At 28.5% G+C, this 24,039-nt stretch overlaps 1 protein-coding gene across 2 annotated transcripts in view; it reads left to right on the plus strand.

Annotated features, from left to right (window-relative positions):
- Positions 1–2,221: 2,221 nt before the first annotated feature.
- Positions 2,222–24,039, plus strand: part of LOC132722749 (uncharacterized) — a 52,621-nt gene continuing 30,803 nt past the window's right edge. The window contains exon 1 of one of the 2 annotated variants that reach the window (XM_060707328.1): positions 2,222–2,326. Coding sequence is in view for 1 of the 2 variants with exons in the window: in XM_060707295.1 (XP_060563278.1) it covers positions 7,897–7,906 (10 nt within the window). In the remaining variant the exon portion in view is untranslated. Of the gene's footprint in view, positions 2,327–7,861; positions 7,907–24,039 lie in introns of those variants that run through there. The other variant, XM_060707295.1, reaches the window with a different exon arrangement.

Raw genomic sequence — 24,039 nt, forward strand, 5'->3', positions numbered from 1 at the left:
TGATATACTTCTACTTGTACATGCGAATATTAAGCATTTTCTTAATTAGTTTCCTTTGCAAACTGATATATTTCTTCTAGGACATGTGAAAATGTAGCTTTTCCTTACTCCTCATATTTTTTTAATTTTATTTTTTTATTTTATTTTTAGTTCTTTTTACAATTTTATGTCATGCTGTCGTTACTCTAAAATACGATAAGAATTTTATTTTTATAGCAACGTGTGTGAAATAAGTGATACGATTTACTGTGATTTAAAATTACAAAACTTTCGTCCAGCCAAATGGAAATATTTGGTCTATTTAGTCACCTTATATTGACACATTTATAAAAATGAACAAGTGTAAGGTTAACTCATGTAACAAATAGTTTATCACAAGTTACTACCTGCGTAAATGTAATAATAATTACTACAATCATTGAACTGGTAAGGTTATACGTACTAAGTCAATTTGAAAGGACACATTTTCGGAAAATGGAAAACCTTGTTCTTTTTTCAACGTGTAGGTATAAATTTTGGAAAATTGTACCGATTTGCTTTATAAAAACTTAATATACGTATAGCAATAAAAGGTCTTTAATGTGTGATTTTCAAAAGAAATATCTTAAACATGATGTGCCTGTTTGAAGTAAATATTTTATTTTTCGAAAATCAAACGGTTTGTAAATTTAGGCCTATGTTATATTCATAAATGGTTCTTGATAAGAATTGAAAAATAAGTAAATTGTATTTATACTATTCAAACAATATAGCATTGAATGAACATTTCGTGAACTCTATCAGAATCGGGAATGATCCAGTTTTCTTCTAGAAAAAGTACTGATATTTCCAAAATTGTTACATGTAACGTCTTATATAATATAAACAAACAGTCATATTAAAGAAATAATTCAACAAAAAGAAATACATAACCGGTGAACTTACGTAACGTTTATATTCAAATTTGTAACGCGCAAGAAAATCATAATTTAATGACCATTCAGGCATGTGTCATTCGATGTTAACTAATTAATCGTAGTGACAAAATTGGTTTTACTGGACCAAACGGTACGTATCTAATATACTCACTGCACATCATATTTTAGATAGTGATCTTTTTTTCTTTAAGTAACGATGTTTGGTTAAAAGTGATCCCTCGGAAACATTAAAAACAGCAAAATTACATGGAAATTGCAGATTCGGTTTGATTATTAAATGGTTCATTTTCCCTCACGCCCCCAATCACTGGCTTGAACGGGACTCAACTCTCAACACATACAAGTGCTAAAATCAATGATCCAGAAGGACCAGACAAAATATAAGAACACTGCATTGAAGTGGGTAGCAATTTTATACGGCTGCCACATAGCACTTGACACCTGCAATTGTGATATATAAACGTTTGGTAAGACCATCAAAATTCCTTGAAAACTTCAGACCTGGTTTGATGATTTTATTTAAAAAATAATTTATTCAATTACATGGGAAGTAGAAATGGTTGTCCTTTCTGTCGTGTGGTATGTTTGTTTGTGATACATATATAAATATAGCAAAACATGAAAGATATATCTTAAAGCACGTTATTTTAAACCTTACAAAATGCAATTAAGGAACTAAACAGACGTTTTCAACATGTGGTATCCCATGTTCATCATTTTTGAGTCCAATCTTATAAATTTAGCCATCGTCGTTATTTTTTCCGAGTCTAAATAAATACATATTAAATTGATATTGTACTTTTCCAAACCATGTTTTCATTTTTAGAGTCAAAATATATCTATTGTATATCATATTGTACACGAAGAAACTTAAGTTATTTCTAAATGTTAGCAAATTAATTTGGTAGTGTTAATTTAAAAAGTTATTTTACATTGTCTAGTACAATACAGATTGTATCAAACTCTTTCACATCGGCAAAACATATATTGGATGAGGCGCTACGTTTGATATTACGCTGTAATATCGTCCTTTATAATTTAGTATTGTACTCAACAAATCATAACAACCTTAATATAATTACTGGCACAGCGTCGCTAAGCGGTAAGGACACACGTTCCTTCATAAACCATTTGTGTTTGGCTCTTGAAGATTTTATAAGAAAAACATCACAGTCCGCAACTCTAAACGCATATAAAAGTACAGTGGAGTAAAAGGAAATCTAAAGATTAAGTTATTGCGGTAATAACCTTTTTTTATTAGATAACTCTGGAGCTGTTCCGATAAACAAACATGTTTTTTTCGTGGCCTTAATACGTCATATTCTTTGTTCCGATTTAGTTAAAAGCGCACTGACAATTTTAAAAAATACTTATTTAAGGACAAGAAGCAATAAGAAATATGTCTTCAGGTAAGTTTATATTTTGTAGAAGCTGAGATTTAAAGATAACATAATTATATTGAAGTTAATGTTGTTATATACTAATTTATGTTAAAGTTATAATATGCTCAAATGTTGTATAAGAAAATATTGATAATTGCTAAACAATCTCTATGTAAATATAAAATAGACATATTTTGACCTCACACAAAGTAGATATGATATGTTTGAAATTCAACAAACAACAGACGGTCACAATTGTATTGTGGCTGATTTGGTACATTTTGCGTGTGCGTTGTCGATAGCGATAACACAACCTATATCGTTATCACCTTTTTGTCTTGTCGCTAGCGAAACAAGCCAAGCGGTGCGTTGTCGGACTTTTGTTTTGTCTTCCTGCCGCTAAAGAAACACGCAAAACGGTGCAGTGTCGTGCGGCGCGATGTCACTTGATCTATATATATTATAAGAGCCAATCCTTCAATTTTCAACGAGCGACGATGTGAAATCGCGAGAACACGCCTCACGACAACGCACCGTTTGGTGTGCATCTTTAGCAACAGGACGACAGTGCGACAACGCGCCGTTTGGTGCTTTGTCGTACTATCGCTTGCGACAACACGACGCACAAAAGTGTTCAAAATCAGCCACCGTACAATATGAATATATATCGTCAAACAAAATGGATTTTTTAAAAAAATTAAAATTATATATTGACCTGTAATACGGAGTGTAGCTTCCCATACATATTTTTTTTCTCAATAAGACATATTCAGTAAGGACTTCATACATTTCAATAAATTTCGTGATTAAAATATTTTACTCAACGATGTGCGTAGTTTGTCTTAAACAAGGTACGCACTACCAGTAGCGTTATCATTTTGGACATCGGTGTTTCAATTTATGCGCAACACATTAAACATAATATTATCGTATAAGTGTACATGTGTGTATAAATGGTATCATTTGTGTGTGTCAACACCTCGCCAAATATGTCTAATTAGAGGTTATCATGAGATGGACAAAAATAGCTGGTACGTTGCTATTGTTCGCAGATGCAATTCGATCAAACAGAAATTCAGAATTGCAGACATTTTTCACAGTTGCAAAAAAATCTCTGGTATGCTTCGTTTTAAGGAAGCAATTATGTAAATCTAATGATAATTATAATTTTAGAAATATGGCCTGTCAAAGATAAATTAAACGGGATTTGAATAATATGAAAACGTTTGAATAATAGTATCAATGACGATATTTCGTTTTAACTTTATGTTTTCGGGTAATTACGAAATATTATTTCATTTATACGATCTGATTTCTCATATTTTCGTTTGTACGAAATACATTTGGCTTTTATGAAGATTTTTTACAAAATGTTATTTCGTTTTCCAAAAATGGGATATTGAATGGGTGTAGTTTCAATTCTGAATTGATTAAATGGGTAAAATGATATTATATTAAGCCCGCAACAGACTGGCATAATATCATATTATTCACCGTATTACGATGTGTACATAAAATGCTTTTATATCATCTTAGACATGGCAAACAGAATTATTAAGTAACAAAGTAAAAAATAGGGCAAATATCAACAAATATACGCATTGTTAGTAAAGTCAACGAAGAAAACTTGGGTCCTAATGACATGTAATGAAATAAACATCAAATTACCTCAAAAATGAATCGTTTTACGCCTACAAAGTTAAACTATTTTGGATAACAACCATGATCCACAAAATAACCAAGTTAGTATTTGACAACTCCGTAAATTTAACTTTGGTACATGTGACAGTATCCAATCTTCAGATTTGTGTTCTAAAAGCTATAATTCATAATTATTTTACGTATCTTTAAAATAAAATACTTCTCTGACCTAATGATGATCGTCTGCAACATTTTGATATATTTCAATGACGGACATGTACTCATTAGTAGTGTCTTTAAAAGGAAGCACAAGGAGGCACATTATAATGATTTAAGTCGCTAGAAACTGTAAACATGCCACATTCAAATAGTAGTTTTCTTTACGAATTATGTAAATTCAGGAAAAGGAATGTGCATCAAATTTATACAAATCATTGGAAGCTTACAGCCTAGAGAGAAACTAAAACAACATAGTAATATATTTTACGATGCTCTAAAGTTAATGGAATCAAATATGTCTTCCGCTCCCTTACAATTTCACATATCAACACTATTATCAACAACTTGAAAAATTGAATGACAAAGTTTCGTCTGTTTTAACATAAGATTGTACAGTGCCATCTTGTTTACACCTAAATGTGAAGCTCTACTATTTTGGGCTCCAATTAGTTCACCAATCAGAATCGACACCACACATAGTTTATTGTCACGGATTTTTACACAAGGTGCACCAGATGACCCTTTCCCCCATTTTTCCGAATGAAACAAGATGTATTTCTCGCAATGTGACGACATATCAATATTTCTCCAATTCAGGCATGTTGTTCGTTCCCTTTTCAACTTGTTGTTAGAAGTATGCCCAACAATGTAAATGTTATCACCAGGGCTTTCATTTGTTATATACAAAATAGAATGTTCTTTCTTTAAATGGACTTTGTATCTCCAGCAATACTACATCCAGTTCTCTTTTGAAAAATATTAGCTTCAGCTTTTTGTCCTTTCCTTCATCTTTAAATATTACTTCAATTTGATCTTGGTCAGTAGCTGGAAAAGGTAACATATTACAATTTTCAGTAAATTTGATATACAATGTATAAAATATTATATTGAATATGACATTAATGACATAAGAAAAACATGAACCAAACATATAAACATAGAGCTGACTTAGAATTCATTTATGGCTCACAACTATGATCCTTGTTATCTCGTGGCAGCTAGGTGTTTCAAAATTCACTAACGCATGGATGGGGACACTGGAGAGCATCACTGTCGAGAGAAAACATGATAAACAGACTTCAAGTACAAATAAAATGGTTTGATTGCCTTATAATTTCAGGTCTATGAATAATATATCAGGAAATTTATTGATGTTAAATACACTAATTTATAGTTTGGGCTAACATGCCAAAATGAGTCAACGCCACAAGACGTATTGCCTTTTTTGTGGACAAATGACCACACTGCAAATCTGTTCGTTCATACTACATGTCTGGTCAATATTGCCCAGTACAATTATTTGATAAGTTTAACAGCGATTACATATGGCCTAAACAATGGACTCTACATTGTAGTATAAATGCACAAGGTAAAATATATTTTTATGCAGGTAGTCCTATTGTAATAAAAGCGACACGCGTAAAAATATTAAATTTTCATTTTTACAATTTTTATAAATATACACATATTTATTATCTATGCTAAACTTTGAACGTGTGGTGCAAATTACGTCATTTTACATCAATGGCATAAAATCTTACGGAAGAACTCGGTGTTATAGACCATTATTCAGCCTTTACGTCAACTAACAAAATTAATATAGAAGTAAATTGTTCTTGCGTTAAACAAATACATGTACGTATGTTAGTGTGATCAATAACATGAGATATCTATGATTTGTAAACTGATAAACTTATACTAGTACATGAGAAAATGTAGCATTTTCCTTTTGTACACTGATATTACTAACTGCTCGCGTTTTCTTTTTTTTTTGTGTGTGTGTGTTTTAAATATATGTTAAGCTGGCGTATTTTGAGTAGAAACCAAATATGTGAATTAAAACCAGTGGACCTTTTCAGTCAAATTATACTGACACATATCTAAAAATATAAATAAGGGTTTGGTAAATTTACGGATACAAGTTATTACCTGCTTAAACAGAATAATACTGGCTAAAATTATATTGTAATGGTTAAACGTATTTATCTTAAGTACGCATTTTCGGAAAATAGAAAACCTTGTTTCGTTTATTTTGTACGTTTATTCTATCTATTTTTGTTTCGGTCATAAACGCAGTGTAGATAAAGTTTAAATGTAAAGACATGAAATCTATACATTTCGGACACTTATTATACCTATACTTACGATATTGCACCAGAACAAACAGGTTTATTCGTGTATGTATAATTTTTGGAAAATTGTTTCGATTTGTTTTCTTAAAACTTTGTTCTTTAATGCGAGATTCACAAAAAATACCTTAAACATGATATGCCTGTTTGAGATAAGTTTTTGATTTTTGGAAAATCATACAATGTGTAAATTAAGGCCTATATTATGTTCATAAATGGTTCTCGATAAGAATTGATAAATATGTAAAATGTATTTATACTATTCAAACAATATATCATTGCATGATTAAATAAAAATTTCGTGAATTCTATCAGAATCGGGAATGATCAGGTTTTCTTCAAGAAAAAGTACTGTTATTTCCAAAACAGTTACAAGGTTTACATAATATCAAAGTATAGTAATATTAAAGAAATAATTTAACAAAAAGAAAGAGATAATCGGTTAAATTACATAACGTTTATTTTCAAAATTGTACCGTGCATGGAAATCATAATATAAGGAGCTATTCAACAATGTGTCATTCGATGTAAACTAGTTAAACGTAGTGTCAAAATATGTTTTACTAGCCAAATGGTACGTATCTAATATACTTTATTAGATAACGATCTTTCTTTCTTTAAGTATCAATATCTGGTAAAAAGTGATCAGTCGGAAGCATTAAAACAGCAAAATTACATGAAAATAGCATACTCGGTTTGATTTAGTCTATACATTAGGGATAATAAAAAAGTGCAACATCCCTCATGACTCTAGCATCGGCTTAAGCGGTGCTCAATTTTCAAAACTTAAAGGTGGTGGACTGAAATACGAGGCAGCTTTTCTTTAAATAAAACATGAACAGATATATTTTAAGACAAGTTGTTTTAAACCTTACATAATGCAATTATAAAACTTCGGACTATTTCACCAAGTTATCTCCAATGTTAACCATTTTTTGGTCCACTCTTATCAATGCAGCTATCGTTCTTATTTTTCGAGCTAAATACATATCAAATTGGTAATATACTCTTCCAAACCACGTGTTTATTTCAGAGTCATAATTTATCAATTGTATATCAAATCGTACACGAAGTAACTGAAGTTCTTTCTAAATGTCAGAAAATTGGTAGTGTGAATTTAAATGTTTATTTTACATTGTCTACTACGATACTGATTATATCGAACGCTTTCACATCGGCAAAACATATATTGCACGAGGCGCTACGTTTGGCAGCTGTGATATAATCCTATAGAATTAAGAATTGTACTCATCAAATCAAAACAACCTTATATAATAATAGGCACAGCATCGCTTGTCCATGCGTTCAGGACACAAGGTTCTGCATAAATCAGTTGTGTTTGGCTCTTAGATTGTATTAGAAAAATGTCACAGCCCGCACCTCTAAACATAGTGTGACTTGGCGTGTCAAAGTCAACTGGAGTAAAATGAAATCTAGATGTTATTGTTATAATAACCCTTTTTATTAAATAATTCTTGTTCCCTTCCGATTAACAAACATATTGTTTTCGTGGCCCTAATACGTCATATTCATTGTTCTTATTTAGTTAAAAGTACACTCACAAATTAAAAAAGAGCATACTTTAAAGGACTAGAAACAATAAGAAATATGTCTTCAGGTAAGTTTATATTTTGTAGAGGCTGAGATTAAAAGACAACATAATTTTGTTGAAATTTATAAAACTACATAAACATTTATCTTGCTATAAATGCTATGCTGAAATTTGATATTAGAAAATATTTATAATTGCTACACAGTCTCTTTGCAAATATATAGTAACACGTTTTGACTTCACACAAAGTAGATATGATATGTTTATAGTTCTAAACACTACAGATGGTCACAATATGAATATATAGAGTCAATAAAAACACGGAAGCAATTTTAAGAAAAGGTCAACATTACTTGACCTATAATAAGGAGTACAGCTTCCCATACATAGTTTGTTCATTATTTGATTAGGCATATTCATTAAGGATTTCATAGATGTCAATAAATTTCAGTTATTAATAAATTTTCCTCACCGATGAGCGTAGTAACTCTTTAACAAATTACGCACTATCAGCAGCGTTATCATTTTGGACACCGGCAATACATTTAACATAATGATATCTTATAAGTGTGCATGTATGTATAAATGGTCTCATATGTGTGTCATCACCTCGCCAATTATACCTAATTAGAACTTATCATAGCATGGCCGAAAATAGCCGATTGGTTACTATTTTTCGCATATGCAATTCGACCAGTCAGAAATTCTTACTTTTCCGCCATTTGAACAACTGAAGAAATGTTTTACAGTTGCAAAAAGATCTCTTGCATGCTTCGTTTTAAGAGCAAATTTAATAACTTTAAAATAGGGCCGTCAAAAATAAAAAAAAACGGTTTGGTTTTAAATATCATTTTTTTTCTTTTCAAAATTTCTCAAAATTATAAAACAAAAATTGCAGGCTTTATCGATGGTAATTTTTATTAAAAAAAGATATAGCAAAATAATTTCTTTTATATATGTTCTTCGATAATTACAAATAAAATGTCATTTTTGCACTTTTTTTCTCATTTTTTCTTTGTACAAAAATTTCGTTTTAAAAAAAAAAATTTTTTTACAAAATTTTAAATTTACAAAAAAAAATTTTTAAAGGGTTTTTAATATTTATATAACCCCCACAACGGGTTTAGTATAATTTTATTTACCATTTCCCCATAAATTTAATAAGAAGCAACAGGATTATCATTTTTTATTTATACAATCTAAATAAAACTTTTATTTTTTAAAATTTTTATCGTGCTTTACGCTTTTAAGCAGAAAGCCCAACCATGAAAAAAAAAACATGGACTAATAAAAATTTTTTTTCTCACATTTTATTTTGGATAAGGAATAATTATGATATTATTCAATATGTAATTTTAATTATCATCAAAATTTGGTTAGGCATTAATAATTTTTAAATATAAATGAAAATTCCTAGTTTAGTCGATAATCTAGGGATTTAAAAAATGAACAAACATTTAATTTAGCTCTTAAAAATAGATGGGTTTTACGTAATATATTTGTTCAATAAATTTAAATTTATCCCGGTTTACTGGGGCTTTAAAACATTTTTTTAAAAAAAGCGTATAATTCAATTTTATTTTTGTTATAAAATAAAAAATATATGTAGTTTTCTTTTAATTCCACATTCTTAATATGAATTATTTTTGTTTTGTAGTCAGTTACAACCCAAATTTTCCTACAAGAAAAGGTGGTTTTTTGAAAAAATACTTCTTTTTATGGAAAAACCGGTTAACAAATACAGTAACAGTCATTAAAAGAAATTGATCTTGTTCAACTTGCCAGCCCAAAACCCCAAAAATCCAAAGAAATCCAAAAAACCCGTGGGATTAAACAAAGGATTCGAAGATACCAGCTGTTAAACCTAAACAGGAAAAGATTTTCTTCGTTTTGCATGAGGCTTGTGAGGGCAAAAAATTTTTCCCCCCTGGCATTTTGTGAAAATCAAACCCGGGAAAAGGGTTGTCGTAGCAATAGTAATGTAACGTTTGCGCCATACAGAAACAGGGTCATATCAAGAAAAAGATAAAAACGAGAGCTGAATTTGGTTCATCCCCGCGTAAAGCGTACAGAGGAGGGCTTCTAATGACAGATGGAAAAGGAAACAAAGGCCCACTCCTGGATGAACAAAAATTAAGAAACATTTCGATTGGAAACTAATGACCAATATTCGAAAAAGAATTTTCCCCGGGGTGAAAAACTTAAAAAAAAAACCAAGGAAGATATGGCACATAACTTTCAACTCACATGGCAACAATTTTTTACTACGTTTTTAAAGAAAATAAGGCCGATCCTTTTTGGACTTTAGGCTTTAGGGTTTAAAAAAATTTAAAAAAATTTAAACATAGCGAACTTTTTATGACACATTTTTGATAAAGAAATCGAATTGTATCAAATAATATTAGTGCCTTTCTTACTTATTACATAATTTTAAAAAACACTATCATTTTATCAAATTATTATTATAAATTGTACTTACAAAAGTTTAAAAATACTTCTTCGTTACAAAAACAACAAAAAAAAACATTTTTAAACAAAAAACCTTTTAAAAAAATTTAATTTTTACTGAAAATTTGAAACTTTATTATATTTTTTGCATTTTTGTTAGATAATTTTAAATATCAAATCATTCTTAAAACGTTTTGTAAGTCTTACTGTTTAGAATTTAAAAATAGTGATTTTTTGATTTCCTACTTACGTCAATCAGTTTTGAATGTTGTCTGATAAATAACTGAAAATAAAAAAAAAATGTTTTTTCTTGATGTCAAAGGGATATAAAGCTATAATCCCTTTTATAAAAGCATAAAAAAATTTAAAAAAAGTTTAAAAATTAAAAATATGCTCGTAAAAAATAAAATGCTTTCCGGAACCAAATGCTAATATGTACATTTAGTAGGATTTTTCCCCATAAACAAGCCCCTAGTTAATACAAAAAATTTTTTTCCACTTTATTTTACTCCCTATTTTTTGAATTATTTTTTTCAAAAAATTTAAAAAAAAAAAAATTTTAATCCCCCCCCCCCAAAAAGATATAGTTTTAATCTTAACTAGCTTGGGGTGTATTTTATAAAAAAAATCATTGAAAAAAACAAAAAAGGTTGAATTGTTTTTCTTTTTTTTCGGGGGATCCGAAACAAAAAAAACCACTGAAGTTTTTATGCTTAGAAAATTATTAAAAGAGTTCTCTAAATTAAATTACATAAGGAAATTATTTGTTAAAACCAAAAAATTTTATTAATAAAAGCATTAAACCCCCTTTGTTTGATGAAAAAAAACAACCACCCCAAAACATTAAAACTCTTCGGTTCGTCCCATTTTTCCCCCCATTTCCTTGTCAATGCCCTAAAATTGGGCAGAAAATCCCTGGAAAATAAGGCAAAAAAAATTAAATCAAATTTAATCAGACAACTTTTTAATTTTTTCAAAGGGAAAATCTATATTATTATAAACCTAATAATTATTTTATTGAAAGTTAAAGTTCCATTAAAGAAAAAATACATGAAAAGAGAAAAAAATTTAAATGTTAGAAAGGCCTCGGATAAATTTCATGAGATAAATAGCCCCTTTCAAAAATTTGTCCGAATGCGAAAATACAAGGTTGAAAAAGAATTCCAATCAAATAAATAAAAATGATTTCGACCTTTCCTTTTATTCGGGGAAATTTAATTTTCATATATCTGTTTTTTTTCCCCTTTTTTTTTACAATGAAAAAAATATCAAGTTTGTAGCAAAAGGTTTTACATTTTTGAGAAAACATCGAAGCCCACGAAAAGTCATGGCAGAAGCCCAAATGTTTTTTTCTTTGAAAAGTGGAACAAAAAAAAGGGAAGTAAAAAAAATTTTTCCCCAATACTTAATTCAAGGGGTTATTTGAAACCTTTTTTCCCATAAACAAATTATATAAATTATACCCATATCAAAAAAATGGCGATGTGTACATAAATGTTTTGATTCATCTAAAAACATGAAACAGAATTTTTTAAGTAAAAAAAAAAAAAAAAGTAAAAAAAAAAAAAAAGGGAAAAAAAAAAAAATCAAAAAAAAAAAAATTTTTTAACCAAAAAATTTGTTTAGTAAAATAAACGAAAAAAATTTGGGGTCCTAATGACATGAAATTGAAATAAATCAAATTCCCTCGAAAAGGGAATCTTTTTTAAGCCTCAAAGTAAAACTTTTTTGGATTAAACCCAGGGATCCAAAAAAAACCCAAAATTTTAGTTTTTGAAAAACCCCAAAAATTTAACTTTAGTACATGTAACAGTATCCAATTTTGATTTTGTGTTTAAAATTTTAAAATTCAAAAATTTAAATTTTAAGTTTTTTTTAAATGAAATACTTCTCTGACCAAAGATGATCGTCTGAAAACATTTTGTATAATTTTTCCCCAATACAGACATTTTACAAATTTAAAGTAGTGTTTTTAAAAGGAAGCACAAGGGCCATTATAATGTTTTTAAGTCGCTAGAAATTTTTTTAAAAATGCCACTTTCAAATTGTATTTTTCCCTATACGAATTATGAAAATTTCGGGAAAAAAGGGAATGTGCTTTAAATTTATACAAATCTTTGGAAGCTTACGGGCCAAAAGAGAGAAACTAAAACAAAATGAAATATTTTTTTCGATGCCTAAAGTTAAGGGGAATCAAATTTTCTTCCCGCCCCCTTTAAACATTTACATTAAACACTATTATCACAACTTAAAAAAATTGCATGACAAAAGTTTCGTCTTTTTTTTAACAAAAGATTATACAGGGGCCATTTTGGTTTTCCCTTTAAAATTTGGGGAAGCCTACTTTTTGGGCGCCAATTATTTTCACCAATCAGAATAAAACCCCAAAACATAGTTTATTGTCAGGTTTTAAACCCCAAGGTGCCCCCCAATGCCCCCTTTTCCCCCCTTTTTTCCCGAATAAAAAAGATTATTTCTCGAATTGAAAACATATAAATATTTCTCCAATTCAGGAAATTTTGTTCTTTCCCCTTTTTCAATTGGGTTTTTTAAAAAGTATCCAAAAAATGTAAATTTTATTCCCCGGGGTTTTAAATTTTTTTAAAAATTATAAAAAATAAAAGTTCTTTCTTTAAATGGATTTTGTATCTCCAGAAATTTACAAATTTTCTTTTTTAAAAAATTCAGCTTCGTTTTTTGCCCTTTTCTTCATCTTTAAATATTATTTAAATTTTAATCTTGGTAGAAAAGCGGGAAAAGGAAACATAATACAATTTTCAGAAAATTTTTGATATAAAATGTTTATTTTAAAATATGACTTTAAAGGAATAACAAACATAAAACCCAAAATTTAAAAATAGAGCTAAACAAGAAAAATTAAAAGGGCTAAAAATAGGGTCCTTGTTACCCTTCGTGGCGGGCTAGGTTTTTTCAAAATTCACAAACCCATGGAAGAGGAAAACTGGGGGCCATCAGGGGTGAAAAAAAAATTGATATACAGATTTTAAGTACAAATAAAAGGGTTTTGATTCCCTTTTAAAATTTTCAGGTCTATGAAAAATTATCAGGTTTTTTTATTGATGTAAAAACATAATTAAATTTATAGCCCCTTTTTTAAATTTCCCAAAAATAAGTCAACGCCAAAAAGACGAAATTGCCCTTTTTTTGGGGAAAAATGACCACATGAAAATCTGTTCGTTCAAAACTCCCAATTTTCTGGTAAATTTTCCCTCCATTACAATTTTTTGTAATTTTAACAGCGTTTTAAAATATGGCCTAAAAAGGGGATTCAAACTTTTGTAGTATAAATGCACAAGGTAAAATTTATTTTTATGCAGGTAGTCCTATTGTAATAAAAGCGACACGCGTAAAAATATTTCATTTTTACATTATAAATATAGATATTTTTATTCCCTATGCAAAATTTTAAACGTTTTGGTGAAAAATTAGTCATTTTTAAAAAATCAATGGCAAAAAACTTACGGAAAAAAACTCGGTTATAGCCCATTTTTTAGCCTTTACGTCATCTAAAAAAATTTTAATATAAAAGTAAATTGTTTTCCCCCGGGGTTAAACAAAAAAAATGTACGTTGTTAGTGTGATCAAAAAACATGAGTATCATGTTTTGGAAAACGGATAAACTTTATATTTAAGAAAACATGAGAAAATGAAAGCAATCCTTAAAAAATATAAAAAAAGGTTTTTAAGAAAATTTTTGGGGGATACAATTTAAATTACCTGCAAAAACAGAATAATCTTGTTAAAATTATATTGAAAAATTTTAAAAACGTTTTTATCAAAAAGTAGCTTTTTCCCCGGGAAAATAAAAAAACCTTGTTTTTATTTGTACTTTTTATTCAAATCTATTTTTGTATGGTCAAAAACGAGGGGTAAAATAAATTTTAAATGTAAAGACAAAAATCTATACATTTCGCACACTTATTATCCCTATACTTAAGATATTGCCCCAGAAAAAACCAGGTTCATTCGTGTATGTAAAAATTTTTTGGAAAATTGTTTCGAATTTGTTTTTTAAATGCAAAAAAAATCCCTTTAAAACATGATATGCCTGTTTGAAAATAAGTTTTTGATTTTTGGAAAATCATACAATGTTTTTAATTTAAAGGGCCCTAAAAATTTTTCAAAAAATTTGGTTCTCGATAAAAATTTGATAATATGTAAAATGTTTTTTAATACAAATTAAAACAATATATCTTTGGGAAAAAAATTAAAAAAAAATTTCGTGAAATCTATCAGAAATGGAATGATCATTTTTTTTCAGGGAAAAATATTTGTTATGGCCCAAAACAGTTCGGTTTTTCTTTACGAAATTAGAAAATTTTACAAAAATAATTTAAAAAAAGGGAAAGATATAAGGAAAATTACATAACGTTTATTTTTCAAAACTGCCCGTGAAAATGGAAAATCATAATAAAGAAGCTATTCAACAATGTGTCATTCAAATGTAAACTATTTTAAAAGTAGTGCAAAATTTGTTTTACAAACCCAATGGTAACTATCAAAATAAAAATTTTATTTTAAGATTTTCTTTTTTAAGAAACCAATATCGGGGTAAAAAGTGGTCAGTCGGAAGCATTAAAACAGAAAAATTTTAAATAAAAATAGCAAAACCGGGTTTTTGTTTAGTCTGTACATTAGGGATAAAAAAAAGTGCAACATCCCTTTTGACCCTACATGGGTTTAAAAGCGGGCTAAATTTTTAAAAAATTTAAAAGGGTGGTGACTGAAATAAAATTTTAAAAAAAAAAAAAATGAACAGATATATTTTAAAAAAAGTTTTTTTAAAACCCTTTTCATAATCCCAATTATAAAACTTGGGGAAAAATTTTAAACCATGTTATCCCCAAATTTTAACCTTTTTTGGGTCCCCCTTTATAATGCAGCAAACTTTCTTTTTTTTGGGGAGCAAAAATACATTATGAATATAAAATTGGTAATTAACTCTTCCAAACCACGTGTTTTTTTTAAAGAGTATGATTTATCAATTGTTATCAAATCGTACACAAAGTAACTGAAGTTCTTTTAAATGTCAGAAAATTTGTAAAAGTGAAAAATTTAAAAGATTTTTGTACATTGTCTACTACGATACTGAAATTTTAAACGAACGCTTTCAAAATGGCAAAACATAATTGCACGGGCTCTACTTTTTTGGGAGCTGTGATATAAACCTATAAGATTAAAATTGTACTCATAAATCAAAAACAACCCCTTTTTAAAAATAATACGCACAGCACGGGTTTTTCCATGCGGTCGGGGCACAAGGGTTTATAAAAAGTTGTGTTTTTGGGTCTTTAAGATTGGGATTAGAAAAATGTCACAGCCCGACCTCTAAACAAAGTGTGGGCTTGGGGTGTAAAGCCAAATGGAGTAAAAAAAAATCTAGATGTTTATTGGTATAAAAAAACCCTTTTTTTTTAAAATTCTTGTTCCCCTTTCCCATTAACAAACATATTGTTTTCGTGGCCCTAATAAAGTATTTATTTGGGGTTTTTATTTAGTTAAAAGTACACCACAAATTAAAAAAAAGGGATAAAATTTAAAAGGGCTAGAAACAATAAGAAATATGGGCTTCAGGTAAGTTTAATTTTTTTAGAGGGTGAGTTAAAAGACAACAAAAATTTTTTTGAAGTTTGGGGGAAATTTCATAAACATTTATCTTTTCTTTAAAAGTAAAGCTGAAAATTTGGGTATTAGAAATATTTTATTTTTAATTTTTTTCCTTTTAAACCCAGTTCTTCTTTTGCAAATAAAAAAGTTTTAAACACCCGTTTTTGACTTCCAAAAACCAAAAGGTTTTTTGAAAAAATTGAAAATGTTAAAAGTTTAAAACCAACTAAAAGAATGGTTTCACAAATAAAGAATATTAATTCATTTTTTAAAGAAAACGGGAAAAGCGTATTTTTAAAAAAAAGGTTTAACATTACTTTTACCTTTAAAAAGGGAGTTTTCAGCTTTCCCATACAAAATTTTGTTCAATTTTTAAAAATTTGGGGTAAAAGGGCATATTCATTTAAGGATTTTCAATTTTGTTTTCCCAAAAAATTTTTAAAATTATTTAAATAAAAATTTTTAAACAAGAGAAACGTAAAAAACTTTTTAAACCAAATTAAAGACTAAGGTTTTTTAATTAGCCCGCGTTTAAATTTTGGACAACCCAATTTTTCCAATTTTTTAAAATAATGTTTTTTTCTTTAAATAATGTTGGTGCATGTATGTAAATGGTTTTATGGTGTCTTTCAAAAATCCGCCAAAATTTTAAAAATAAATTAAAAAACTTATCATAAACATTTGGCCAAAAAAAAAAGCCGAAATTTGGGTTTTTAATTTTTTCCGGGATATGCAATTCGAAACCAAATCGAAATTTTTTTTAAATTTTTCCGCCTTTTTGAAAAAACTGAAGAAAAGGTTTTAAAAAGTTGCCAAAAAACAGATTTCCCTTTGGGGATCTTGTTTTTAAAGGGGCAAAAAAATTTGATAAATTAAGAAAAAAAAAGGGAACGGGGATTGGGTTTTTATTTGATAATTTTTTCCTTTTTTTAATTTTGCTGAATTTTTTAAATAAAAATTTGCAAACTTTAAACTTTGGAAAATTTTGGTTTAATTTTTGGGGCAATAATGATATTTTTTTGGGGTTTTATGAAATGTTTCGGGGGTAATTTAAAGAAATAAAAAGTCATTTTTGGGATAAATTTTTTTCTCAATATTTTTCCTTTTGTAAGGCAAAATTTCATTTTTCGGGTTTTACCAAAAATTTGTTTTTTTTAAAAATAAAATTTTTTTCAAATTTTCAAAAATATTGGGATTTTTTTAAAGTTCTGAAATTAATTATGGGGTTTTTGATATTAAAATTATTCCCGGGCCCCAGAGGTGGTTTTAAAATTAAAAAAAATTTTTTTAACCGAATTTCCTTTTAAATTTTTTTATGGGGAAACAACAAGGATTAAACATTTTTTAAAAAATTTTTAACCCTTCAAAAATTAAAAATGTTTACAGTTTTTAGGGGTTTTCGTTTCCTTTTAAAAAGCAAATTGTTTGAAACCCTGCATAACCCTTTTCAAAAGTGCAGAAAAGGGAAAGTTAAATAAGAAAAAACAAAAGGTTTTTGGATGTCCAAAATCTAGGGGGCACCGGGGAAATTAAAATTTTTTTTTTTCCCTTTTACGGGAAATTTTTTTGGAAAAAAATGAAAATAATTTTTTCGTGGAATTTTTTTATCTTTTTTTGGGTTACCTTTATTTCTAAAGATCATTTTAATTTGTTTGGGAGTTTTAAAAAAAATTGTTTAGAATTTTCAATTTTTAATCCGGGAGGATTTTAAAAATAATTTATTTAATCTCACGGGGGTTTTAAAAAAATTGAAAAAAACATTTTAATTTGCTTTTTTAAAAAATAAAGCCCGGGTTTCTTTTTGATTAAAAAAAATTTTTTTTTTTTAAAGCAAATTTTAATTTTCCCGGTTTTAAATTTTTTATGGGTTTTTAAATCCCAAATCATGGGGTTTTGGGAAATTAAAGTTTTTATTTTTAATGATTTTTAATGAAAAAAAATTTTTTCAATTTTAAATTTTTTAATTTTTTAAAGGGAAAAATTTTTTTTTAAAATTCCCAAAAAAACAATTTTAAAAAATTAATTTTTCTTTTTTTTTGGAAATAAAAATTTTTCCAAAAACTTCAATTTTTTCTTTTCCCAAAAAAAAACCAAGAAAAAAAACTTTATTGTTGGTTTGGGGGTTGTTTTTTTTTGACAAAAAAATCAAAATTGCTTTTTGTAAAAACGAAAAAGAACCTTTTTTTGGTCAAACTTGGATTTTTTTTTAAAAAAAACGATTTAAAAAGCATTCAAAAGGAAAATTGAATTTTTTGTTTTTTAACTTTTGCAACCCAATAAACCAGGCCCAAAAAAAAAAAGAATAAAACCCTCGGGTTAAACAAAAAGGGGGTTTTTTAAGTTGGAAAAGTGTTTTATTTTAAAAAATACAGGAAAGATTTCTTTTTCCTGCTTTTTTCTGTAGGCTTTAAATTGGATCCGAAATTGGTCAAACCTTTTTTTTCTGCACATTTTTTAAAAATAAAACAGGAAAAAAGGGTTTTTTCGTTTTCCCAAAAAGATAATTTTATAACGTTTGCGCCCCCCCTCAGAAATTTTAAAAAATTTAGGTCCAAACCAAAAAAAATAAAATTTTCAAACAATTTTTTAAGCTTAAGTTAAATGGTTATCCCCCATTTAAAATGCACCCCGGAGGGCTTTTTTTTTAATTTAAAAAATTTATTGGTAAAGGAAATTTTTTAAATTAAAGGTGAGGACCCCGGTTTTTTGGGTTTCCCATTTTTAAAAAAAAAATTAAAGAAAAATTTCGATTGGGAAAAATTTTTCCCCAAAAATTTTGGGGTGAAATTTCAAATATCCTTTTTTAATAAAAAAACCCAGGAAAAAAAATTTTTTGCATGGTTCATTTTAAAAAGGGAAAACTTTTAAACATTTCCAAGGGGGCAGAAGTAAAAAAGAGAGGTTGTTTAGGAACCAAAAAACATTTTTGGGGAAAAAGATTTTAAAACGAAAATGGCAAAAAATTTTTATTTTGGGTTTTAAGATTTTTTTTTGAATGCCGAAACCTTTAAAGGCAAAATTGAGGGTTTTAAATTTAACAAATAAAGGAAAAAGAGAAAGAATTTTGGTCAAATTTTAAATTTAGTTTGGTTGCCTTTGCTAACTAAAAATACTTTAAAAAAATTTAATAAAATTGAAAATTCGTTTTTAATCAAGGTTTGGGTCTTAAAAAAATTTTAAAAAAATATTAAAAAAAAAGGTTTTGTTAGTAAAAATATAATAGGGGTAAATAAAATTTTTTAATATTTGAAAATAAAATAAAGTAAGAAAATTTTGTTTTTTAAATTTGAGGTAAAAGGGAGAAAGGGGGGGAAAAATAAGGTTTGGATTAGGTGGTTATTTGGGTAAAAAAAAATAATTTTAAAGTAATTTATTTGTTTGAAAAATTTACAAACAAAACAATTTTTTATTAACCATTGGAAAAATTAAAAAAAAATATGGTTCCTTTAATGCAAAAAGGGGGGAAATTATTTTTGTTTTTAAAAAATGAAATATTTGGAAAAACGGTTTTATAAAATTTTTTGCAAAAATTTAAAATTAAAAAACCTTTTTAATAAAACCAAAGGTTTAAAATTTTAAAAAAAATACAAAATGTTTGGGGCCGTCCAAATTGTTTTAAATAAATTTAAAAATGGCAATCTTAATTTTTTTTTTAGGAATTTTTTGGAAATAAAAAAGCTTTCAAAATTTGTGAAAATTTTTAATGGCAGAATTTTAAAAATAGCAAAATTTTTTTGTTTAAAAAATAAAATATTAATTGTTTTAAATTTAAAAAAGGGCAAACCCCTTTAAGGGGGCCAACTATAAAAAAACTTAAATTTGCAAAAAATTTAAAAAAAAAATTTACATTAGGTTTTTAAAAAAATGTTTTTTAAATTTTTCAAATTTTTTTTATAACAAATTTTTTATGGGTTTTGGTTTAAACAAAATTGAAACATGATAAAATTGTCTGTTACATAAACTTGCAGAAAGTTTTTTAATATTAGGTTTTTAAAAGAAATGGAAATGGGTTTCCCCGGGGCAAAATTTTTTTCCCTAAAAATGGGAAATTTTTTCTTAACCAAAATTTTTTTGTTTTTTTTGGAAATTTTTTAAATACAAGCAAAATAGTTTAATTTAAAAATTTAAAAAATTTTTTCTTTCGGGGGAAAATTTATTTTTTTTTAGTAAATTTTTATCTTTTTTAAAATTTTAAAATAAAAATTTTAAAAAAAAATTTGGGCCAAAAAATTCAACAAATTTTTTAAAATTTAAAATTTTAATGGGTTTTTAAAAAAATTTTGCCCCATGGTTTTTTTTGTTACTTAAAAATAAAAAAATTTTAAACAAAGAATAAAAAGGATTGAAAAGGGGGAAAACCCCCTTTTCCCGACTTTTCCAAAAAAAATTTCCGTTTTTTTAAAGGGAAAATGGGCTTTAAAAAAACAAAATTTTTACCGGGGAAAAATTTGGTTTTGTTTTTGCTTAAAAAAAAAAATTCTTTTTAATTTTTTTTGAATGAAAAATTTTTTTCCCTTTCCTCAAATTTGTTTTTTTAAGGCCCTTGTTTGCCCCAAATAAAAAAGGTTTTTTTTTCAAAAAAAAATTTTTTTAAAACAAAAATTTTGACCTTTTTCTTTTGTTTTTTCCTTTTTCGTTTTTTGGTTTTTTTTTTACTTGGAAAATTTTAAAAACAAAAATTTAAATTAAAAAGTAAAACATACGGCCCTTTTATAAAGTTTTTCAATTTTTTAATTTTTTTTTTTTGCCTTTTTTTATTTTTTAATCTTTTTCCGGTTTTATTCCTTGTCAAAAAATTTTTCAAATTTTCCGGGGAAAAAATTGGCCCGAAAGCAAAAACTTTCCTTTTTTTCAGGCTTTTTAAACAATAATTAAAATAAATTGGAATTTAAAATTTTAAAAAGAAGATTTTTTTCAAAACCAATTTTTTAATTTTTTTAAAATTGTTTGGGGGGGGCCAAAAAATTTTGGTTTTTTTAATTTGGAATAAATTTTTCTTTTTTTTAAAAAAAAAATTTTTTAAAGGCTTGGGGGAATTCTTTTTTTCCAAAATTTTTTCAACTTTCAGAGTTTTATTTTCTTGAAGATTTTTAGAATCATCATTGAAAAATAATATATTAACTATAAGGCTGAACATAATATGTAACAACCGTCTGCACGTGAAATTTGTTACGCCATAAGCAAGGAGTTATGACTGCCGAGCGGGTACATCTCAAATCGAACAATGGATTTTTATAAGATCATGATAAAGAGCAGCAAATGCAATAAAAAGGTTATGTTACTTAAGACGGTACCGGCATACTTGGGCGGCATTAGCCCTCGGGCCAATATTTGTGTAAGTGTGTCGATATGTTTCTTAAGGCAAACCTTCCTTGCAAAAACCTATAATTATTGTTATCTAAATATGTTTTTTTTTTCTTCTTTTAGAGACGGGTCTACCTGATCACAGTTTCTTGAGACATGTTTTAAAGATTTTTATCGTCAATTTTGATGGTTTTACCCTGCACCCGACCCTGTTCCCGACTATAAGCACACACTTTAACGCAATCTTCATTATTACGCTTAAACTTCACTTCATCTATAATGTGATTTTCAATCAAATGGGAAATTAAATCTTTGTATTAACACTGAAAATGCAGTGTTGAATCGGAAATATTTGAATAAATATCATACACAGTACATTATCAGCAAAATAGTATGGCATCGATAAACAGACATAAAATTTAGACACAAATGTCGATTTTCCGTTGTAATTTGCTCATTCCGTTTTGCAATACACTGTACACTAAAGTTGGGCTATTTTGCAATCCTTGTACACTTAAAATCAATACTCGGTACACATTATTGTTTCTTCTTTGGCCTGTATCCTTTGTACTTTCACACTTTTTGCCTGAAATATGGACTAAACATACTTGGGTTATGAATAAAAAATGCTTGATTCAAATGTTTTTAACATGGTTATATAATATTTTCTTACGATTCTTAAGTATCGCGGTCAGTATTTTCTACTGAGCAGCCGAACCTTTAGGGTTCGTTTATTCAATTTTACAAATACGTTACCTGTAATACTGTGATGTCTTTTAGAACTACAAAAATACCTCAAGATATATAAAACCTATTGAGATAAATGAAATAGCCATTACTTCGGAAAATATCGTCACTGAACTTACCTTTGTTCCCCGATCCAAGTCGCGAAATGGGATGAAAGTCCTCATAATACCGAACAATATCCGGGGTTCGGTATACCGCAGTGGTTTGGCAACCTTTCTGTTGAAAATGTGTCAGAGGTTAATCGTATACATATACATGCAGACTGTGTTTATTGCGTATTAGTTACCCGCACGCCAGAGCATGCTCGTTGACTGGCTCATTTTCTTGCTGCGGTTTACTTATTGTGACAACGGAGAAAGGGAAAGCGATAGAACTATCATATTTAGATACTCGTTCATATGTTACTTTTTTCTTTGGTTTCATATCATGACAACATGGAACTTGATTTTATGCTTGACTATGATACAAAGGAGACAGTACATCAAAACACTCGGCAGTCTGATCGATACTCAGGGACTACACACCTTCGTACACATCAGATAGTCTAGTGTTTCGATGTTGTTTCTATTACTAAACATTCTTTCTTTCTTTCTTTCTAACATCTGACAGACATTTTAATCTAGTTGATAATGCTAGAACAACAAAAGGATAACAGCTGACACATCTTGGGTATAAACCCACGCTCCTCATTTTCAATTCAGTTCACAGTACTTCGAGTCAGAATAAACATTCTATAAAGTAAGTAATGAATTAGAATTGTTCGACTTTAAGCAAAGATAATAACTGTTAAAATATGTAATAGTATTATAAATCATAAATAGCGCGCATTTTAAGCTTTATGTATGGTGGCTGATTTGTGCCATTCGCGTTGTCGCCCCGCGATCCCGCTAAGCGAAAAGTCGAGAATTAACAAGTTAAAATGGCGGGGATGCGGAGCGAAAAAAAAGCTTTTTAACAGGGACGCGGGCGAGATTCTAAGACAGAAAACGGCGGGCGCGGACAATAATCACGCTAATTACCACAACCGCTTATAAGCGTGTTTTTCGTTCCGCTACCCGCCATTTTGACTTGTTAATTTTCGAGGGTCGCGGGGCAAAAACACGAATGGCACAAATCAGCAACCATAATTATGACATTGCATGTTTGAAGTTACCCATATTAACTATGTATCAAAGCTCGTTGCATCTCCTCTAGTAGATGATGCCTCGACAGGTGATACAAGTGTATGCGCCTGATTCAGCTTCCACTAAGACTGTCTTTTACAGGTTTTGTGGGATATAACCATACAATCGCCACAACCTACTTGGCTATGTTCGGGACAGAAAATTTGATAATCTCGTTCAAATGTTTAGTACAGGTACCAAAATTCGTTGCATCTCCTCTAGTAGATGATGCCACGACAGATGCGACAAGTGTATGCGCCTGATTTAGCTTCCACTGCTTATGAGTATCAAAACTTGTTAGACACATTTCTTCTTCACACTGTGAGAAAAACCATCTGAGAATGTCGTTGCCTTGCGCTTCTCACAAGGTGCACAGTAATTACGCTTCTGTTCCAATACCTCCATATTACATGGTCTAAGTTCTGAAACATAGCATTTACAATCTCAATATAAGTGTTTTATCTAATTTTACATCTAATTTTAGAACATGGGTTTGTGATGGCTTGAAATTGTCCATCTGACATTAATTGATAGAAAATGTTCAGTTTTCAAAGCATGGAAGACAGTAAGTCAAAGTTTAGTAAACAAAATACTGGAAACAAATAAATCCCTCGGAAGCATTAATCACAAAAAAATTACACGAAAATAGCAGACTCTGTTTGATTGAGTCTGTACATGAGGGATAATGAACAAGTGAAACATCCTTCACGTCCCCTAGCACCTGCTTGAGTGGTACTAAATTCTCAAAACTTAATAGTGCTGGCATTAAAGATACCGAAGGACCAGAAAATATAACAACACTGATGAGAAGTATGGGGTATCTTTTATAGCTGCTTCACGGCACTTGATACCTGCTGTTTTGTAGTATAAAAATCTTGAAACAAAGTGATCCCTTGGAACAAAATTACA

This window comes from Ruditapes philippinarum, unplaced genomic scaffold (genome assembly GCF_026571515.1).
Source record: "Ruditapes philippinarum isolate M1 unplaced genomic scaffold, ASM2657151v2 ctg3210_1_1_1_1, whole genome shotgun sequence".
NCBI classification, from domain to species: Eukaryota; Metazoa; Mollusca; class Bivalvia; order Venerida; family Veneridae; genus Ruditapes; species Ruditapes philippinarum.